Here is a 23,573-nt window from a genome sequence, read left to right as displayed (position 1 = left end):
TTGGCTGGCGTGTGTTCCAAGCCTCCGTTCCGCGGGCTAGATGTGACCCAGAATTGATGGTCCAAGCGCTTCTACATATGTTTCACCAAAGCTGCATCTTCAGGTAGTACTGAGCCACCATTTCCGGACAGATTATAATGGAGAAAAAAAAATTCTCTAATTGGACGGCCACAACAAAATAGCAAAGGTACTAATAATGAAGGCAATGTAATAGACTGATTATACTGGCTGTATATTCTGCTGTGGTTTACATTATAGAGCATCAAAAACAATATTCCTAGAAAATGTATAAAAGAATCGCTAGGTAACTATAAAAGCCAACGAGTTACAGGAGACAAGACCAAATTGATAGTGACATATTACAAATACATTTTCTGTACACAGTGAATGCTTGTTGAATGCTCAATTGGCAGCCACGTGAGGAGAACCAAAGGACACGGTTTGCCATCCTAGGTTAGTGTTAGACTTGCCAGTGGGCCCTGCCAAAGTAATCAGAAAATGTGAGCGTCCCTGGGTGGGCTTGAACCACCAACCTTTCGGTTAACAGTGAAAACATGCCAACCGATTGCACCACAGAGACCACACACATGCACTGGTGCCAGTAACATAGGCACCTTGTAATGCAAGTGCATTTTTTTTACCCCTTTATGTGCAATACTTTAATCACTAGACTACAGGGCACTTATACCCCCTTCCTGCCCAGGCCAATTTCTAGCTTTCAGCGCGGTCACACTTTGAATGACAATTGAACGGTCATGCAACACTGTACCCATATGAAATTATATTTTTTTTGTGACAGAGCTTTATTTTGGTGGTATTTAATCCCCTCTGGGTTTTTATTTTTTCTTACACAAACCAAAAACCACTGAAAAATTTTGAAAAAAAAAGTTTTAGTTTGTTATAAAAATGTGTAAATAAGTGATTTTTCTCCTTCACTGATGTGCGCTAATGAGGCTGTAGTGATTGGCACTGATAGGCTGCACTGATGGACACTGATGGGTGGCACTGATGGGCATTGACAGGCATCACTGATGGGCACTGAATGGCAGCACTCATATGGCACTACTCATATGGCACTGATAGGCAGCACTGACAGGCATTGATAGGTGGCACTGAAAGGCAGCTCAGATGGGCACTGATATGTGGCATTGATGTGCACTGGTAGGCACTGAAATGTGGCATTTATGTGGCATGGATGAGCACTGACAGGTGGCACTGCTGGGGTTACACTGATCAGGGCACACTGACCATCAGTGCTCTGATGATCAGTGTAGATGTCCCCTCCGAGAAATGCCGATTACTGGCTCTCCTCTCGAGCTGTCAGCGTGACAGCTCATGAGGAGAGAAATGCCGATAACCAGCATTTCCCTGTTTACATGTGATCAGCAGTGATTGGACACAGCTGATCACATGACCGAGCTGACATCTTCGGCTCTTTCCGGTGGAAAGGTCGGTGGAAGGTCGAAGGACACAGCGCACTGCCGATCGCCGCACTGCGCGCTCCCGGAGTCGCTCATGTGCGGTGAGAATGGGAGGACGTCATATGACGTCCTCCCAGAATGAGAGAACCGCCTTGCGTCCATCATTGTACTATATGGCGGGCGGGAGGCGGTTAAATACTGCACTTGGATGATTTTAGTGGATGTTCCCTGCTTCATTACAGAGTATGCTATATTAAACTGAGCATTTGAAGCACATTGAATCCACTCCTTGACCTAAAGCACCGTTGGGAGATCATACGCTGTTTGACTTACCTGCAAAAGGAGTCAAAACCCTGTGGTGATGAGTTGGGGAGATTGGGTTGGTCCCACATCCATTGAAGGACTTACATCATTGTGTGGTGTTGGGTTATATACTCTGGCAGACTTATTTTTTGTTTTCTACTCTGCAGAAATATGTATTTTTGATGTATTCAGAATCTTGCAAGCGCCTACCTTTATTTCAGCATATTGAGTCTAATAATTGTGCACAGTGTATTTGTGTAGCCTGGATTTTAAATTTTACCTGGAGTTTAGAGAAGCGTAGGAAACAAACTTTCCATGTTAGCCAACCAAACCAGTTAGATTCTAATTTGATGAATTTTGTGAACAGTTTTGGAAAACATACAAATCCTTGCAAGTCTGTTATTTTCAGTTATTAGAGATAAATACAATTAGACTTCAGGCTCTTATGATAACAAGTTGTTAAACAGATACTAGTACCAGATGAAAAAACATTAACTGACTGTTTATTGTACATTTGAGGCTTTTGGCACAACTCCTGACCTTAATTTGTCCGGAGGTTCACTCAGGTCTTTAAGAGGATAGTTGTCTGAGAAGCCAATATATTCAACTCTAGTCTACTGCCAGGAAACTATTTCTGGTTGTGATATTATTCATACCTTGGCACTGAGCTTTTGCAGGCTGGCTTTGGAATGAAAGATGCTATGATCACTCTTCTTTAACCTGAAGATAAACAAAGATTTCAGTTTCTATATTCCTATCCCACCCAATTCATAGTCACTGGATCTGTTTGATTACCACAACTAATCAACATATCTGGTCTGAAGGTGGATACAGGGGGAAAAAAAAGGGAATTGTTATACAGTAGAGAACAAATACCTCTGGATGTTCATTTGTTCACCCACTATACACCATCTCTGCATACTAGGTGATCTCCCAGGCACTGTGTACAAAGCAAGTGAATGCTCTGCCTTCCGGCTTGCCGCAGAAACCATGATCAATAAAAAAAAAAAAAACCTGCAACACTGGTGCCCTTTGCACCTATAAAAAACAGCCTGTATGCTATACACTTTGGAGAACAGTACATCAGTGGGGTAAGCACAATGGCTAAATGGTTAACATTTTCGCCTGGCAGTACTAGGGTCGTTTGTTCGAATTCCAACCATGGCACCACCTGCCTGGAGTCTGCATGTTCTCCCTGTGCCTTTGTGGGTTTCCTCCGGGTACTCAGGTTTCCTCCCACACTCCATAGACATGCTGGTAGGTTAACTGGATCCTGTCTAAAGTGGCCCTAATATGTGTATGTATGAATGTGAATTTGGGACTTTAGATTGTACGCCCCTTGAGGGTTAAGGACTGATGTGAATGTACAATATATATGTAAAGTGCTGAGAATATTGACGGCGCTATACAAGTAACTGTAGTAATAAGTGCAATAGGTTTGTATCCTTTTTAATAGGTTTTGTATCCAATTTCATCTATATATGGTAGCTTTAAGGAGAAATGTAGTCTTAATGTTTTATCTACGCAATAAGATATGAATAAAGTGTCCTTATACATATAGCTTGCAATTCTCCATTTAAAGATCTATGTATTACATGTAGATGTTCCTTTAGGCATGTTGCTCCACTTCTCAGAAAAAGCCTGAGACAGGATCTGTGAATGGACTCTGCATTCTAAGGAGTAGTAGAGACTATGCAATATAGACTGCCCAATATATATATATATATATATATATATATATATATATATATATATATATATATACACACATACATACATATATATATATATATATACATACATACATACACACACACATACATACACATATATATATATATATATATATATATATATATATATATATATATATACACACACACACATATATAATTTGATATTTTTCACACACCCACGTTTTAGATCGATTGTACGCGGTCAATTATGCAGAGTCAAGCGTATTGTGAGTGACCAAGAGAGATGTAGTAAAAGATTGGGTTAGATGTGCCAGAAATTTAGAAATAGAGGTTACCCGGAACATCTTATACAGCAGGAACTTGAGAAGTTGAATCCCCAGTATGAACAGGGAACCTGTATCAGAAATAAGACAGGAAAATAAAAAAAGCCTACCTTTCTCTGTGCAGTACCATAGTCATAGTGAAGATATTTTTAAAATTATATAAACCCCCCCCAAAAAAAACCATAGAAAAAAAACAACGGTTGTATCCTGACATTATTTTCAACAAGTACCTTTAAAAGCTTACTGCAGGAATAAAGCAATAAGATGTATTGGTACATTCAGATTTCAGAAAGGAAATAAAATTGGAGGCAAGAACTTTTTTGGACAGTAAGAGAAATGGATGTTACCCTTGTCTCAACTGCATATAGTAGTTTGAGGAGAAAGGGGGAATTTTTTGTCCATCACGGTAATGGTTGTAACTATACCATTAAGGAATTACATGCATGTCAAACATCTTATGCTGTGCATGCAATGTAAATTAATTTGTTTTGGGGGGGGGGAGAATCATCAAGGATCACATATTGCAACATTGCTCCTCCATTTGTGCTAAACATCCAGGTTTGCCAGTTCAAATTTTATGGAATACGATCATCAAGACACAGATTTAAAATGTATGATCTTGGAAGGGGAAAAAAAAAAAAATATTTACTGGGAGAGGTGGAGACAGAATTCTTAAAACAAAGGGAGGTGTGGTGAATTAATCAGCTTAATGCTTTGCACCCTTTTGATTTGAATAGGGATTATGATTTGTATTTAATTTTGAAACTTAGTATAATAATATTTATGTTCATTTCTTTTAGACCTATGAAAAGCAAAATGGAATGGCTGGTGTGAAATTATGAATTTCTAGTATCTGGTTTGGATTTATGGTGATGTTTAATTCATTTTTCAGTTTTTGTATAGTTTGGAATCACAGTATGTTGATTATTATATGCTGTAACATGTAAATTTGATTATTTTTATTTAGTTATACAACAAGGTATTTCCTACTAAGAGTATTGCTATAGTGTTACAGATGAGATGCACATGTGCAACCACACACTGTGTTTAGGTATACATAGTGATCTTATGATGTGTAGCATTACAATTGTAGCTTGATGGGCAGTGTTTTGCTTGAAACTGCACAGTCGCGCTAATTGTTTTATGAAGATACACTTGAAGTAAAGAAAGAATTTTTGCAACTTGGAGATCTTGTTCTCATTTGTTTTTGGATGTTTTATAGGGGTGGAATTATGGGAGCCCACCGTTAACTAGATTATTATTATTATAATACAGTATTTATATAGCGCCAAAGGGTTTGCTCAGCGCTGTACAATAGCAAGGGGGACAGAACATGAGACAAGACAATAACAATACAATACACGAGGGGTGCGAGGGCCCTGCTCTTTCGAGCTTACAATCTAGGAGGGAGGGGAAAGTGGTACAGGAGGAAATGGCTGTGGGGGATGGAGTGGTGGAGGTCAGTTGTTAGGTGAAGGTGAGGTAGGCTTCCCTGAAGAGGTGGGTTTTCAGGGTGCGCCTGAAGGTGAGGAGGGTAGGTGACAGTCAGATGGATTGGGGTAGGGAGTTCCAGAGGATGGGGGAAGTCCTGGAGAAATCCTGCAATCGGGCGTGGGAGGAGGAGACCAGGGAGCTAGAGAGTAGGAGGTCCTGTGAGGAGCGAAGGGCACGGGTAGGGTGGTATTTGGGTATCAGGTCGGTTAGGTAGTTTGGGGCGGCATTCTGAATGGCTTTGTAGGTCAGAGTTAGCAGTTTGAATTTGATGCGCTGGGCAATCGGGAGTCAGTGAAGGGATTGGCAGAGGGGGGTGGTGGATGTGGAGCAGTTGGTGAGGTGGATGAGTCTTGCCGCTGAGTTCAGGATAGACTGGAGTGGGGATAGTGTTTGTTTGGGTAGGCCAGTGAGAAGGGAGTTGCAGTAGTCCAGGCGTGAGATGAGGGAGTGTACGAGTTATTTAGCAGTGTCTGGGGTGAGGAATGTACGTATCTTGGAGATGTTGCGGAGGTGGAGCCTGCATGATCTTGATAGTAATTGGACGTGAGGTAGGAAGGAAAGGTTTGAGTCCAGGGTGACACCCAGGACTTTGGCATGTGGGGTGGGAGTGATGGTGGCGTTGTTAGTAGTGATGGAGAGGATGGGGGGGGGGGGGCACGGGGGAAGACCAGGAGCTCGGTTTTGGACAGGTTTAATTTGAGGAAATGGAGATCCCCAACAGACAAGATTTGCAATATAACAGGAGTTACCTGCTCCAATTTTTATATACATACATATTTTAAAACGCAGATTAATAGTGTGCCTTGACTTCTGCAGTGTTGCTTCATAAGAGTGAATGATGGGTCCACTCTGAATATACAAATACCCCCCTCAAATGTCTGATAGCTGCCTCTGTTTGCTTGGATAACTGACACACAGCAACTTCCCTTCTCATCTCTGAAGTGATATGATATGGCTCACACATTCTGCAGGGATCAATTTCCTGTACAGAAAAGGGAAGGATCAAAAAGGCTGGATGATCTAGCGCTTAAAAGTGTTACTAAACCCACAACAGTAAAATCAGTATTTATATGCAGAAAAAGCATGCTTGTTATACTCACCGTGGAACCTAAGGGGTTAATCTGTATTGTGTAAAAATGCGGTTTGATCCTGACTTCTCTGATCCTCTCCTACTTCCAATATCCCCCTCTTATCCCCTCCTACTTCCAGTATCCCCCTCTTATCCCCTGATAAGACGTATGGAATGGAGACACTCTGCACAAGCTCAGTTTCGTGTGTATTGCTAGAGAGGTTTTCTTTTTCTTGGGAGAGTAGATGTGATCAGCACAGGGCCAATCAGCACTGTACAGACAGATCAGGGTTCTGCATCCTCCTAGAGCAAAATGAAAAAATTTCTCCTACAAGCTGTAACCAGTGCTCTGCTGAACACTGATAGACGTCACAAGACTGCTCTAACTGCTTATGGGAAAAGGTATTTAGTAGTTTATATGTACTAAAATAATTGATTTCCATGTTCTGTGTACTGTGGGAGACCAGATATAGTGAATGCAGGCTCCTGAGCTTAGTAACACTAATATCCACCAGAGCCATTATGGTATATTAGACATTGCTCAACAAAACTGAGACCCCCAAGACACTACCATACAAATATGGAGGCATGGTTGGTTGGACTGTAGCTACCCAATTTGCCCAGTTGTCAGCCCAAGAACTTATATACCCCAATATTCCTTTCCAATGTCTAAAAGGTCTCACCTGGCTTCAGTGTCAGCTGCCTTCTCTTTAGCCACCTCGCTGACGTGTTCCATTTGGACATAGCGTTTCTTGGTTTTGCTGACTTCTTTCACAGTTTCCAGTAGTTCATTCTGTACTTTCACAAGCTGCTCAATACTCTGCAATCACCACAATACATATTAGAAGCTATGCACAGGAAACCTTACTTGTTGCAGTATCAAGCTTTTTTCAGTCAAGGCACTCCATTCTAAAAACTAATACTTTTAGATAATGCAGCAGCATCTACACAAGTAGGGCTCTGTTTAGGCATTTTGCCAAGACATCCCTGAACAACCCAGAAAGCCCCCCAGGGGTTAAAAAAAGGCTGAAACATAGGACATGCCCAATGCACTTCTATAGTAAAGCAGGGAGAAATGTACAATGTAATGCACTTGATTGAACACCATGTCCACAGATGTGCAACTTCCATATCCTCTGAAATGCACTGCAGCACTGACTGGTGAACACAGTCTGCCAGCGGATCGGTGCAATCTCTAAAGCAGCTATTCCTACTTCATTGCTTAGTGAGCAAATAGCCTAGGTTTGATACACAGAGAGATAAACACGGGCGGACTGACAACTCATGGGGCCCCCGTGTCCTTGCTCAAACTCAAAAAAGCCTATTAAAAAAAAAGGTACCAGGGGCATCTCATGGGGCCCCTTACTGACCTCGGGCAGTGCCCGAGTTTCCAAATGGTCAGTCCGCCCCTGGATATACACCAAAGAGGAAAAGGATAAAAGAAACTTGTCCATCTAAGAAAAGTCTAAGTAACTGCTGACATATAAAAATTATCCTAAACCAGAACATTTGCCTGGACATACTATAAAATAAATGGGTGTTGGTGTCAGTCATGCGGTGTCTCCCTCACCATAGGTGATAAATGTTTCTCTTCTTGTATTAAAGTATTAGGGAACCATATACTATAAAAGGTTTTCTTCCTCTTGCAGGAAGGGGAAGGAAGAATGCACTTTATGTTATAAGTCCTGACAGGGATAAAAAAAATAAAAATAAAAAAATGCGATCGTTATTCAACAGATGACATGGCTTAGCTCTGAAGACGTTATTCACTTAGAGATAAAAAGATATGCAATATTTTTGTTTTTACCTTCTTCAGGAGGTGCTCCTTAGCAGTTCGAACAGTTTTAGCTGCTTCAACAGTGACATTCCTAAAATTGTCAGCTGCAGTGACTCGTGTCTGTCCGATAAAAACAGTCCCCTCCATCATAGACTTCCATACAGAAAAAACACTCCTACACAGAAGAGAAACAAAAGTATAGGTGTAATAAAAAAAAAAAAAAGAAACTATACAAATTTATTTTTGGCTTCAAGAAAAAAAAAAAAAAACAGAATTTTTTTTTTTTTTTTTTTTTTAAATAAAAAGGGAGAAGCTGTTGAAGTAACCCTGTCATGAGAAGTGCAGACTGACTCTTACAAAGTACCAGTTACACTTACCGGTAACCGTTTATGGGAAATCTTCCAGGACAGCACACCTGAGAGAAGACTAGCTCCACCTCCCAGGAAACAATCAAAAATTGACCATTTAAATTCACTGCCCTTTCCTCCCTTCCTCAGTTTGTGCAAGAGTATTCCTGCACCCCGGTGCACGAAAAGGTATTCTGACTCAATTTAGCAAACACCAGTTATGGGTGGGGAGGAGGCCTGCCGTCCTGAAAGATTTCCCAGAAACAGTTACCGTCAAGTGTAACTGATACTTTTCTCTAGTCATCTTCCAGAATGGCACACTTGAGACGATAAGCAAGGAACTCAGGCCTACATTAGGGTGGGACTACTGCCTGTAATACTTTTCTGCTGAACGCCAGGTCCTGTGGTGACAACAGCTCTACCCTGTATTGTCTCATGAAGGTGTCCTGGCTTGTCCATATGGCTGCTCGGCAGATCTGTTCAATCGATGCTTTGGCCCTCTCCACCCATGAGGTTGCCAGTGATCTAGTAGAGTGAGCCCTCAGGTGTAAAGGAACCGAAACCCCTGACTGCTCATAAGCCAAGGAGATGGCTTGTCTGATCCATCTAGTCCGTTTAGATGCCTGCTGTCCCTTCCACAGGCCACTAAGCAAAATCAAAAGGTGACTTACGCTATTCAAATAGGTCAGCAAACACCTTCTGACATCTGAAAAATGAAAACTTTTCCCTTTCATTCTTAGGGTCAGCAGCGTACTCCACCGCAGCCACCCTGCTCACCCTACAGGGGCGAGCTGTGCGATCCACATGATGGCCAGCGGTCCCATACCCACGAGAAGCCACCTTACGGTCCGGTCCTCTCCTGGACATGCCTCCCTGCTGCCTTGGAGGAAGGACACTCGTCTCTGGAATGCCAGGCACACCTCCTCAGTGCCTGGGAAGCTCCAATGCACTGGGACCCCTGGAGTGAGTAAGTAATGCTGGTTACAGCCTGTCCTCTCTGGCTCAGCTGTTTAACCCCCCAGGGTGGATCTTCCAGCCCCAGGCCTTCGGTCTAAACTAAAAAAAAAAACTCAAACATTTTGCTGCAGAGAAACACCAAATACTGAGGAGAGTAAGAAAGGGCAAGGAATTTGTCAATTTTTGATTGCATTTCCCGTCAGCTGGAGCTAGTCATCTCTCAGGTGTGCCATCCTGGAAGAGGACTAGAGAAAAATGCTTGTTGCCTGGATGTGCGACACAAAACATGCATGGTGTAAATTAATGTAAAAATTCCTTGTCTCTACTTGTTCCAGGTCAAGGATTTAAAAAGCGCTGGTAATGCATCATGACAACCAAGCAACTAGCAGTTTATGAAGGTATGGGCAGCAATGCCAGCCACTATAGTTCTTCAATGGTTATCTTTAGGGCTTGTTCACACTTGACTAAATTTCTAACTCTTATATGCTCCTATAGTATTAGTATGGGTGTTAGGCGTTTTACAAGTGTTATAAAAAACTCTTCAAAACTGAGCTTCGAATGTTTAAGAAGTGTTTTTAAGCATTAAGACATCAGCACAAATGCCTATAATAAAGGAATGTTATTAACGCACCGCAACACCCCTGCAAACACCTGCCAGCACATTTGCGGAGCGTCACCACAGACTTGAATGGGAGGTGTAAAAAAAGCTTCAAACTCCTCCAGACTTGACAGGAGGCTTCAATTTTGAAGCGATGCTAACGCTTCATGTTTTGAGAAGGAAACAGCACTGTGCTGTCCATAGTATCATTTGCATAGGTGTTTGAGGGTCAAAAACACCCCTCAAAAATGCCTGCCTTTAATGCCAGTGTGAACTAGGCCTTAGTGTACATAGAAAACTATAACCAATAAAATATCTTAGGCTTATTCCTGTGCGAACGCTTCACTATACTACACTGATAGCCAATTTTACCTCAAAAGCTTCTACTTTAGCAGGGTAGCATATTAAGCCTTTACATTAGCAGAAGAGGCAGTCCTATTTGTATTTTTCCTAATGTTCTCTCATATGTCCCGACCATTAGAGAAATGAACGTATAGAGCAGTGTTGTCACAGAAAGGGTTGCTTTTCTGAACCACAATTTGTAAATACCATACTGTAAAGGTGGAGAGTGTTTAGTGGGGATCTTTAAAGTATTACTAAACCCAGGACCCTGCATTCACTAAACCTGGTCTTCCACAGTACACACAACATGGAAGTGCAATTATTTTAGTAAATGTAAACTGCTAAATACCTTTTCTCCTCATCAGTATATAGCAGTCTTGTGACTTCTATCAGTGTCCAGCAGAGCACAGGTTAAAAGCTTGTAGGAGGAGATTTGTTTGCTCTGAGGATATAGAGCCCCTGACCTGTCTGGACAGTGCCGATTGGCCCTGTGCTGATCACATGTACTCTCCCAAGAAAGTAAAAAAAAAAAAAAAAATGATCTAGCAATACACTAAACTGAGCATGTGCAGAGTGTCTACACTATATGTCTTACCAGGAGATAAGAGGGAGACACTGGAAAAGGGAGAGGATCAGAGAAGTCAGGATCAAACAGCCTTTTTACACAATGCAGAGGATTAACCCCTTAGGTTCCACAGTGAGTATAACAAGCATGCTTTACTGTATATACAGACTGATTTTACTGTTGTGGGTTTAGTAACACTTGAATTACTTTTTATCCATTGGCTTTTCCCTAAATCTTCAGAACCTATAATGTGTTCTATTACAACTGTAAATCCTCTAGGGACCATGTGCTGCCAACTAAAAACTTCACTGCTTCTTAGTTTCTGTTTTAGCCCCAGTTTTATATGTCTTGGCAGCTTACGATACAAAACCACAGCGGAAGAGCACATTTCATAGATGACAGCAGACTCCACCGTGTGGCCCAGCTGCAGATAGAGATTTCATAATATTTTATTTAAGTAATTATCAGTTGCCTCTATGGGATCCTTGGTAGCACAATCTTGGTATTTACATATGAAGGTCATATTGCTGCTATTTACATATGAATGCACAGTTCAGGACAAAGGAATGTAAACCAGGACCATTAGCAAGTATGGGGTAGCTGCTTTGGGCCCAGGGAAGCTGCCCCTTTAACCCCTCCTTAAAGACAGCCCTGTGCATATCCATGAACTGTGGATACAAGGCAGCATGGGTCCATGCTTTCAGGTATACACCAAATTCTGACCCTACCATCTGAATGTTGCAGCTGAAATCAAGACTCAGAACACGCAACATTAATCCACTCTTCTATAGTCCAATTTTGGTGAGCCTATGTGAACTCTAGCCTCAGTTTCCCGTTCTTAACGGAGTGCATCCGGTGTGTTCTTCTGCTGCTGTAGCCCATCTGCTTCAAGCTTCAATGTGTTGTGCATTCAGAGATGGCATTCTGCATACCTTTGTTGTAACAAGTGGTTATTTGAGTTACTGTTCCCTTTCTATCATCTCAAACCAGTATGCCCATTTTCTTCTGACTTCAAGGCATTTTCAGCCACACAACAGCCGCTCACTGGATATTTTCTCTTTTTTGGACCATTCTCTGTAAACCCTAGAGATGGTTGTGCGTGAAAATCCTAGTAGATCAGCAGTTCTTGAAATACTCAGATCAGCCCGTCTGGCACCAACAACCATGCCATGTTCAAAATCACTTAAATCCCATTCTGATGCTCAATTTGAACTTCAGCAAGTAGTTTTCACCACGTCTAGATGCCTAAATGCATTAATTTACTGCCATGTAATTGAAAAATTAGCAATTTGTATTACCAAGCAATTGAACAGGTGTACCTATTAAAGTGACCAGTGAAATTACACACACACACACACAGTATGTATATGTATCTTTAACTGGAATTATTTTTACCCACTGATACATCTTACTATCTATATTTAATTGGATACAGTTGCCATTTGCTTAAAGCTTTTCCACCCAGCTCCTTCAAATTTTTAAATCAAGAGGTTTAAGGGAAAAAAAAAAAAAAAAAAAAAGGGGGGCGGGCAGACAGAACCACCAACATAGTGAATTTCATCCAGTTCATCAGCAAAGGGCAAAACTTGCACAGCTTAAAACTTGGAGTTTTAGATTTAACCTCAAAAGAATCTCCATCTATCGTATAAAGAATTACTGAGATAAGAACACACACAAGTAGTGACGCATGATTCATCACTCTTGCGAAACCTTAATTGAAACCAGCAGCTCTGTATTCTTCTGTCTTCTCTTTACACAACATATAAAAAATTTCCTCTGCTGCTTTCACTAGTGTTATGACTGATTGTCATTACAGGATCGGTGTTAGCCAAATTTATCTGTTGGCCTAAGCACAAAGCATCTATTTACTGCTGAATTATGCCACCGTCTGCTGCCAAGTGCATACATCTTTACAAGCAAGACAGCCCAAATAAATATTTTATAAAATACCAAACTACAAACTATGTTTAACTACTAAAAAAGGTATTGAGTATATTTAACCCCATTTATGGTAAGGCCCAACTGGACCAGAAAACAGATCAACCAATTTTTATAATCCAGACACCCATGCCAGTTACCACGGCCCTGACCATTTCTCCTTCAATGCAATGAAAGTTATACAAGCATTGAAAAGTGATTGGACAGTAAAGGAACAGGAGCTTACTAATAAGGGCATCTATTCTCTCCTCAAAAATGTTGCTTGCCAATTGAAGATTTATAGCTTTGTGCGATACAGTAACAGATATGAGCAATGTGCGGGAGATTTGTACTAAAGACAAAATAAAAGTGATATTAAACAAACATATTGCAGCTTATCAATTCTTAGATGCTGTGGCTGCATTAGTTTTCTTTTTAGGCTTTCCCTTTATTTTCACTTGTTAAACTTCAACTTCCTTCATCAGACCATGCTGTTCAGCAAAAGAGTGATAGTTAGGGCTGTGACAAACCATTTACCACTGGACAGGAGTGCCTACAAAATGGTCAGCTTTTATTAAATTTCTGAAAAAAAAAAAAAAAACTTTTGCTGCAACTGCTTAAAAGGTTGTAGTGGCGTTCAACTTTAAAGCAGAGTTCCACTAAAAAGAGGAAGCTCTGCTTATTTGCCCCCCCCCCCCCGCCACTGCCATATTTGGCACCTTTTGGGGGCAGAGGGGGAGCAGGTACCTGGTTGACAGGTACCTGATCCCACCTCACTTTGCCGCGGTGAAATGAGCTGAAAGTTCGGCCCCCTTCTACCTCCCTTAGTTTCTTGGGAACTGTCACAGGTCCCAGGAGATGCCGGACCAATCAGGAAGTGCAGCGTGACTTGCACATGCGCAGTGGGTACCTGGCTGTGAAGCCACAAGCTGTCACAGCTTGGTGCACACAGTTGAGATGCTGGCGCAATGGAGGAAAGAAGGGGAGAAGGGACAGCACGGGTGAGAGGAGGGGGGGAAAAAAAAAAAAAAACCCACAAAAGAACGGCTGAACTCCAGGACAGGTAAAATGTGTGTTTATTAAAAGTCAGCAGCTACAGTTTTTGTAGCTGCTGACTTTTAATCAACACAAAAACAGCTGGAACTCCACTTTAATCTGTTAGTCAAACACTACCCTATTTTCAGGTTGACAATGTTGCCTGCCAAGGGTAGCTCTATTGCTCCACCAGTAGAAGAGTGGAGTCACCCTAAGACAGAACTGTTTGTGGCCAAATCATCAGGTCAACATAAAAGAGAAAAGCCAAAAAGAAAACTAAAGCAGTCACCACATTTAAGGATTGGCGAGCTGCAATATATTACATTTTTGGTTGTGAGTTTCACACAACTGTAAATATCACCTCAAAAGTAAACATTTACAAAAAAGCCAACACCTCTAATCTGATCCAACTTGGAACCTTCACCATTGACCCTGTCACACTGACCCGAAGTCTTCTCCTGCAGGGTAACTCCCTGTAGACTAGAACTGAGCTGTACATGTCCACAAATTCAATGGGTTACTATGTAGGAGCAGCCAGCACTGGAAAAAATATTCTGCTCCAAAGTAAACACTAGAGGGGGGCCATCGATAACGAGGAAGGTAAGAAACTGGCTGGGTCTAGGCTAGATTATGCCAAGAGGCATGAAATGTGAAAGGGGTAAGAATTTTTTTTTTTTAATTATAGTGTTGTATTTTGACATTAACTTGGCCCTTAAATTTTCAAAGTATACATAACTGAAGTGCAGGCAAAAATGTATTAACTTCAGTAGCTTTGTACCAATAAGTAACATTTTTCAAGGAAGAGGGAAGGGAAAAAAAAAAAAACAAAAAGCAGCAGCCACCAGTTTGGCCAAGTTCATTAGGGAGGTACCTAGCTAATGCCCCAAATACAGTTTTTTGGCCACACTTCAGCTTTGAGGTTTTGTTCTGTGCTTATGAACCGATGATTATTTCTTAGGCAACACAGTTGGGGGCCCAGAGTCAAATGCTTACCAGAAAATTTATAGCTGGCCCACATACCTGCATTCCCGAGTCTCATTCTTCCCACGATGCCAGTCTCTCTTAAGGTATTGACTTGCAAGTCTCTGTAGAGCCTGAAGGTCAGAAAAATATGTTTACAGATGGTCTGTCTACTCCTGATATTTACTGGAACACTCTGTCCTAACATTGGTCTGCCACATTCTGCACTCAAACACAAGGCATACATATTCCACTACACATCCGATCTGTGCCAGTGGCCTCAGAGGTCAGCACTGGTTATACAAATATTGATTCAATTCAAATAGGATGTGTTGACTGCCAGTAACATAGTTCACACAGGAACACAAGTCACCCATGACCTGCAGAACTACGTCTGTGCATCTTAACAGAATATTATAATGACTGGAAGTCCTCTAAATCTGAAAATAAGCTCAATCCCATTTGAATTCATTGTTACAGAACAAACCATTGAACCAGAGAGTGTTCCACTTCAGTGGTAAGATCAGCAAGATGCTCTGTTAAACTTAAAAAAAACACCATAGACCTTTCGTTGGCCAGCAGCATTTGGAACATCTGGAGTTTTTGTTTTTATGTTTAACACATACACGTAAGTAAACCTACAGGAATACAGAAATTACTTGCATCTGCTCAGCTATCATTTGCCCTATCATTCAAGGATGTCCAGCAGATCAGGTTTCTGCAGATCTTAATTTTCCAAGCAGTGATCAAGAAAGAAAGAGGGAAAAAAAAACCCCCACTGTGCTGCATTGTCGTCAGTTGTTTCTTGATTAATATGTTCCTCTAAATTAAACATAAAAACCCAGGGTCAAAAAATTCCATTAAATGAAGGAAATTGGGGCTCTTTGGTTCCAACAGTCATACAGGTATAAAAGCATTAAAATGTTCTGTGAACAGGCTCTACTCCCATAAATCAAACACAAGTAGATGTTATGGTCGGTTGAAGCCACGTCTCAAAAGTAATTCAGATTTATTGGCAGTCCAAAACAGTTCTTGAAAAGAACATTAGCCCCAGATTCCAAGCTCCCCTTTTGGTCATTTTATGTAATTGGTAACTTCAATGACCAATAAAGGCTTGGAAGTGGAGCTCTTTAATTTCAGCTGCCTATTTATCTGAATATACTGTAGATCAGATGATCACTGATGTGAACATCAAATCCCTTTTCCATAATGACCAGTGTATTGCCCAGGTATGTGAAATATTTACTCATCTTATTATTTATCACTTTATATAGTTGTGCTTGTAAATTAACATATCCCAGGCAGAAACCAAGATGTTTTTGTCTAATCACTCAAAAAAGCTTCATATGTCTTTAATGATTTTACTATTTGATGGCAAATCAACAATTTGAATCAAATTAACCATTAAACAAACCACCACAATAAAGAAGCTAAAAACCGGTATACCCTTAGTTATATTGCCACCTTTAGACTCAGACAGCATGCAGTCTTTTGTGCTAGCTGTGAACGAGGATCTTCATTCCTCATTTGGTAAAGCTGCTCCTTCTTGGCAAAAAGTTTCAGGCCTTGTGTTTTCCCTAAGTGGCCCAAGAATGTGGAGATCAGGAAATTGTGATGACCTCTCTCCAGAGCCTCCAAAGTTTTTCCTGACGCAGCCACAAAAGGGCTGAATTGGACTTCTGTTTTGATTAATTTCACGTTGAAATGTTCAATAGGACACTATAAGCAGTATCTAGACTTATTAATGCAAGTTATATGTGACACTCTAGCCCAAACACCCCCAAAACAGCAGCAATCAACCTCCATACTTCATAGTAGGAATGGAGAGCTTTTCTTTACAGGTTTTGTTGACTCCTCTCCAAACATAGCAAGTTCTGGGGCATGTCTAGGTGTTTGGCATATGGTAGATGAGCCATTTCAGGGAGTAGGTGCAGCAATAAATGGCTAACATTTTAAAAACTTGGTCAGGGGTATGTAAACTTGTGAGCAGAACTGAAAGAATATACTGGATGTACAATTTGGATTTAGCTAGGGCAATTTGCATTTAATGAAGTGAAAAGCAAATGTATTGTACCTGATGCGCTAAATTCCACAATAAACTTGCAGCAAGAAAAAGAAAAAAAAAAAAAAAACCACAACATGCACTACTTCTACACTGGTAAAGAAAATGAGGATCTTCAGCGTTCAAATGAAATTACCTAAAATTTGCAAAAAGGCAGGAGGCTTCTGCAATTAAGGATTTTTTCTGTAATCTTCCTTCTTTACAGTGTACACTGAGCTGCACATGCTGGGATGCATTGACTACCACACATACACAAGTTAGGACATCCCAGCATGACCTATCAAGATGGCTGAAGATTCTAAACCCAGAAGAGTGAGCAAAAATGTTGGTGTCGATATCAGTTTTTAACTTTTGAATAATGGACCTGTTTGAGGCCTTTTCTGATTAGTCAGGGGACTATGCTCCTAGTTCTTACTGGAGAGAGGTGCAAACTCCCCACACGTCAGTTGTAGGAAAGTGAGAGGGAGGGTGTTGAACATTGTAAAACAATAGATATTTATCCAATACACTACATGTATAAAATGTACACTATTCTATATAATATAAAAGAGGAATGTTAGTGAGAAGGGCTAGAATGAAACAGTTCACCCTTGCAGTGGGGCCCCTTCTGCACAGCAAGGATTAAATGCTTGAACAGGAACACACACCTATATGGTATGTTTAGGAGGCTTTGAGTGCAACCAGAGCCAGTCGCTGCTTACAGAGCAGCTGCAGATGACCGGCTGCAGAGCTGGAGTGAAAAGCAAGGCAAGAAATGTTGTACCCAATCCTGTCTGTGGACTACAAATCCTCTCCTATTATGAGGAGAAGGAACGGTTATGTGATCCTAACTATTCTGTAGTTCTAACCCTCTATTTTTAGAGAAAACAATGATTTTCAGTAAAGCTTGTCATCCTAGGACAGAAAGTAATTTTAAACTTGGTAAATCTGCATTAAGTCAAAAGTAAAAAAGAATTAATGAAGCCACCACATCTATGAACCTATAAACGGCAACACTATCATTTTTGTTCTTGGGTTTAGAAATGCTTTATTCTTGATCTGAAGGCAAGTCAAGGTACACCCAGGCTTAAAATCTAAGAACTATACAGGTAGCAACATGAAGCCTAAAGTAGGTACCTGCAGGCACAACTTTCTATAGGCACTTTCTAGGTTAAGTAAGATTGAGCTGGGGAAAAAAATAAAATAAAAACACAAACAAACCAAACACACACTATGCAAGCTGTGCCCAAAGAAATGGCAGAAAGCTAAGGACTAGTAGTATTGTCTGTAAGTGGCCTGCCACTGACCTTTACCCATTATGAATTTATCATCCTTTATTCTACATGGTAACTATATTAAACTGGCCATCTTGTCATAATCAAAAGCAGCAGAAGAAAAAGCACCAAGTCAAAAATAGATAAAATCTTCTACAAAACAAAAAGATATCCTTGCACTGCAGGCCCTCAGGTACAGCTTCCTCTGCAGAAAGCCCTCAGAAGAACATTAAAGAGATTAAGGAGTGGCACCTTTGGGAAAAGGGGGGGGGGGGTGTTGGTGATAACGGTACCCAAATTTGAGAGGTATCCACTCCCGAGATCGCCTAGGTGAAAAAGTTGTCCTCCTACCCTCCCTCCCCGAAGTCTTGTGGGACACGTGACATGTCCCAGAAGACAACGGGGCCATTCAGGAAGAGCAGCGCTACTGAAGTATGCGCAGTGGGCACCCGGCTGTAAAGCCACAAGCTGTCACAGCTGGGTGCCCACACTGAAGATGCCAGCGCCTGGAATACAGGACGGCTGGTGAAACGGGCTGTGGCGGGGGGCAATGCGGGATCATGGGACAGGTGAGTGGCTGTTTTTTTTTTTTTTTAAAAAAGTCAGCAGCGAACAGATTTTGTAGCTGCTAACTTTTTATTTTTTTTTTAATTTTTTTATTTTTACAGAGTAAGTGCAACTCCGCTTTAAGTAGCACAGTAATGATATCACCTGACTGCTAGTCTCAAAAGATTTGGAGTAAGAGGCAGCAGTGCATTAGATCACAGCAGCTCTAACCAGCAGTGCTTTGGAACAGTGACCATTCCAGAAAAGCACTGCTTTTTTGAGGACTTAAGCAAAAAATTATTGAATTCTTAGCCGCAGTTAGCCTTTTAATTCTGTATATTCTCAAGGAAAAAAAAAAGGAAACCTTCACTTTTAGGTTCACTATAAAAAAATAATGCAGAGACTGTGCAGACCATATGTGGCACATGAGATGATCAATGCATGCAAGGTTAAATTCTCTCCCTGTATTTCATGACAGAGGCTTCAGCTAAAGTGCTCTACAGCTAAAGTGTTGGATTATATGGTTTAATCTTTTCAGCTTTGATATGCATCACAATTTCCTTTTTAGATCTGTAGGGCAGGTTAGAACCTTGGTCATGCTTAATTGCCATTTGTGTACTCACTGGGGAGATTCCTTGCAAGTCCTATCCATACAGTCACAAGAGAAAGTAGGTACAGAGCTCCCTAAATTAGAGGAATAACAGCTGTCATCTGAACCTGTGTCACTACCGACAGATATCCCCTCAACCCCTGTTTCAGTGACAGCTATAATGTTTTAGACTCCTCAATTTGTTCTGCTGATAATGATCCCCAGAACAAATAGGGATACTAGCACGCCATAAGGTTAACACTGATCGCAATATCAACCAAAATTCTCCAGCAATCCCTACTCTATTACAAAAAAAAAAAAAAAAAAAAAAACACCATAAAAAGAAAAAAAAAAAAAACACAGGTTTTGGCTAGAGCTAATTTAGTTGCTTAATTTATTTTCATGGCATACGGAAAGAGAGACTCAGAGGTCACATTTCCTTGAAAATTATTTTTAAAAATTACAAAAGACTCATTGCCAAGCTATAAGCAGGAAAAACCACAATGTTTAAATAGATGACTTTTAGGATAAAAATATTTATTAGTAAATAAAGGCCGTTTTATATTTCCTGTGGAAATTATCCACACAGTGTGCCAATATAAAATTATTAGTCATTTTATTGAGCTTTAAAAGCAGTTTTACTGTGTCTATTAGATGGATCAGATGATGTGCACGGTAAGCAGTTTGCTAATGTCACCACAGGCTTTGTATTCGTTCCCCCGCCCTATGCTTCCTAGCCGTCTGAACGCTGACTGATGAGTAAACAAGACTCTGGTGCGATATTCCCTGCATGGCTCCCTTGTTCTCTCCAAACCCCTGATGTTTATTTGCCATTTCACAGAGCTAACTTTTGCCAGATGTATTTTGTTTCTCTGACCACCATCCAGCTTGTAAGCAAACAGCTAAAAGGGGATTTAGAATTCCAATGTGATGACAGTTTAGCAAGTTATGCAAAATCAAATAATTTAAAGTATACATGCATTATGAAAAAAAGGAAGAATAGATAGTGGACTTCTTAATGAGCCTCATACCCAGACTTCTACACCTTTCAATGCAAAGCTCTGAGCTTTGTTAACCAATACAGAGAAGGAGGGAAATGGATAGGGTGATGGAGCCACTTACAACTCAATATTGGTATAATGTAAGCACCAGGATTAGTGGGTTTCCCGAGTGCCTCGAGCTTGAAAATTAAACTTAGAAAAAAATAATGCACTTTGACAGTAAAAAAAGTGCAATTATTTTTGTCTGCAGGAGCCTGTACACCATTGTACTAGCGATCAGCAGATCACTGGTATTATGCAGGTCTCCTGCAGATCGGTCTGTATATCGGCTTGCTTGTATGGGATGTACGAGCAACAGATATACTGACAGGATGAATGAACTACCATGGCGTGGTATTTCATTGAGGACTACAAGCTGGCAGCCGCTAAGGTTGTCTGGATTTTTAGTCTCTCGTTCACAGATGACTGAATGAGTGACGAGGCCATGTAGGCAGAGCCCACACAGCTACTTCTTAAAAAAATTGACAGCTAGAGGGGGGGGGGGGGGGGGGAAGATCCCCTGCTAGCTGGAAAGTGGGGAGCTGGGGCCTGTCTGAACACAACATGTTACACCTTGAACATGGGTGTAACATATTATGAAAGGTGAATTTATCCTTTAACATTTAAAATACATATACTGTCATCTTCTAAGAGACCGGTAGATTTTTCTGACAGGTTTGTGACCTAGGTACCACTGCCAGAAAATAACCTAATCCTCAGCCTCCATTATATGTCCAGCAAAGTTTTATTACTACATTCATTGGTAGCAAACAGGTAGGGAGATCAGATCTAGACAAGTGATCGCAGATTTGACCAAAAGGAAGGTGCAAGGCAGTGAGGCATATAGTACAAAATACCAGCAAACTATTTAAGTCCATAGAAGCGATTAGCTACACAACAGAATAAAAAACAGTACTCCACACTTGTACACATTTTGGCAATTCCAGATTAAGGCCTGGACTGGCCAAAATATGTTTGGAGCACAGTTTTAGTCTATTATGTAACCAATGGACTTGAACACTGTTCTAGCATTTGAACTATGCATTCATTGGTGTCTTCCATCTGGCTGGATTTAAACTTTAACAAGTTTCTACTTTTATTACGATGTCACATTTTTTTTTTACACACACTACAGATGTATTTTAAATATACACCCGAGTCAAACAACGGTTTTAAAAACAGACTTGAGGAACATGGCCTTCTTACTGAGTAACTCATATTGGTAATCATTTTTACACAAGGTTGCTCTGATAGTTAAATGACTATTTTTCAGTATCTTCATCATTCTCTATATAGTCCCATCACATTATTAAATCTGACTGTGCAAAGATATGCAGTTCTGAGCACTGCAGTCGATAGACTACTACAGTCCCAACAATGGAGCATTAAGAAAAGGTGGATTGTACTACAGTAACTTTACACTATAAAATGCTGGCCATATATGCAAAAGTAATGGTAGGCGCAAAAAAAAAAATAAATAAATAATGTTGGTACTGATGAAGTGTGAAGGAGAGGGGGACCAAAACTATCCTACTTGTACCCAGCAGAAAATTCCAATCTTTTTTTAGGAAACTGCTAAAGTATTTATTTTTTACAGAATCATTCTATAAGCTGTACTGAAGCTGTCAATGTAATGCTCCGTTTCAACTTCACAATCGGCTTGAATCCTGGTTGTCAATCAAGCTGGAATTCCCATTGGGTGGAAAGTGGTTGAAATGGAATGTGTATGGCCACAGTGTTTGCTACCTGAAATTGCTCATTAACACTGTTTGCAGCCAGATGACAACAGTGTCATGCAAAATTGAAAAAAACCTTTGTTAACACCGCAATATAGGAACTCCAACCACAGCAGGTGATGCTATTGGCATGGGGCACAGCAGCAAAGACAAGGATGTCATAGTCACGGTTCATAATAATGCAAGCAATAAGCAGATGGCTTGGGATAGAAATGCACAGGAGTTAAGCTAAATGCGTTAGAAAGCCACATGAGCAATAAGCAAACTACTGTATATAGTTGTTTTAGAAGTTGTTTTAGGCTCAGGACCTAGGTGTTGGGACAACTTTATACTGAAGGTTGAAAAGCTATAGAGCTTTAAAAAAAACGTAATATAGAACTTCGCGATTTATAGGTACACCTCCAACTTTCAGATCTGCTGACAATCACCTGAATAGAAAATGAAATGGAATTCAAAGTGTTGCATTTGTCACAACAGGAGGTGAGGGGGTATATCCCATTTGGGGACACTTGTTTGCAGTGGCTTTTACCACTAGCCATGTCCCTATGAAGCCCCTGTACCATGCATGCTCCCCCCTCTCCCATCAAATCACAAAATCCTTGGGACTTGCCACTTGGCTGCATTTAGAAAACCTATGTTGTGCTCTGGCTTTGGGTTACTCTTGCGCTAAAGAGTGTCTTTTTTCATGGAAATCTCTAATGGACTGTCCTAAAAGCAGGACATTAATTACTGCATCTTACCTGACCATACTCCTTCTCGATGGCTGCTCGCTGTTTGCAGAATGACCTGGCAGAAGAAAAAAGGCAAACTGTTTATATTTGGCCCAACACTGAAGCATGCTGTGTTCACAGAACAGCTGCACACAGGAGCACAAAGGAAAAAAAGAATTGTGTAACTGAATCCAAGGGCAAAAACATTTCTGATATTCATTCCCTGACTTTGCATTTTTTCAGTTTATAAAAACAATTTTTCTACTTCAATACAAGTCATTTGGAACAAAAAGGGACATGCTTAGAGGTGGTAGGGGGCAGAGGCAAAAGTGACTCAGAACGTGATGGTTGGGGGGGGGGGGGGGGGGGTTGTGTGGCTGGAGAATCCGCACCTGTTTTCTGAGAAACAGAACGTCCCAAATAAGCTCTAGAATCACCAGTGACACACCAACACTCAACCATTGAGTAATTCTTTACTATGGAGTCCTGAATCGTGTTTTCCCTACTTTCCCTCAAATTTGCATTGCTCTTTCCTCTGCTAGACACACATACACAACTTTTCCCCTTCTATTGCATTGCAGAAAGAAAGCCTACAACCACTTGTCCAACTTGGACATTTCTCCTAGCTGATGGCTCTAGTAGTTTTAGCTATGAAGGTGTCTGGTATGCCTCCAAACTTTGGTACAGCTAAATGAAACCCCATTTGAAACACCACACCTAATTTCACAACTTTATACCAATGCCTAAAACAAACATACCATACTGTTCCCTACTATATAACCGCTTGGGAAACTCAGCTGGGTCATCAAACCTGGGGAAGGGAAAGCCAGGA

General features: G+C 40.8%; 1 protein-coding gene across 1 annotated transcript in view; it reads right to left on the bottom strand.

The window, feature by feature from the left end:
- The window catches only part of FCHSD1 (FCH and double SH3 domains 1), a 129,159-nt gene that overhangs the window by 63,159 nt on the left and 42,427 nt on the right, over positions 1–23,573 (bottom strand). The window contains exons 3-7 of the mRNA XM_089653676.1: positions 22,772–22,817; positions 14,866–14,939; positions 8,115–8,259; positions 6,991–7,127; positions 2,381–2,444 (exon numbers count right to left, since the gene is read on the bottom strand). Coding sequence (XP_089509802.1) covers positions 2,381–2,444; positions 6,991–7,127; positions 8,115–8,259; positions 14,866–14,939; positions 22,772–22,817 — 466 coding nt within the window. The remainder of the gene's footprint in view (positions 1–2,380; positions 2,445–6,990; positions 7,128–8,114; positions 8,260–14,865; positions 14,940–22,771; positions 22,818–23,573) is intronic.

The sequence above is a fragment of the Staurois parvus genome, unplaced genomic scaffold, assembly GCF_062004578.1.
Source record: "Staurois parvus isolate SC_StPar_1 unplaced genomic scaffold, SC_StPar_1.0 ptg000006l, whole genome shotgun sequence".
Classification (NCBI taxonomy): domain Eukaryota; kingdom Metazoa; phylum Chordata; class Amphibia; order Anura; family Ranidae; genus Staurois; species Staurois parvus.
This window is presented reverse-complemented; position numbering and strand designations above follow the sequence as displayed.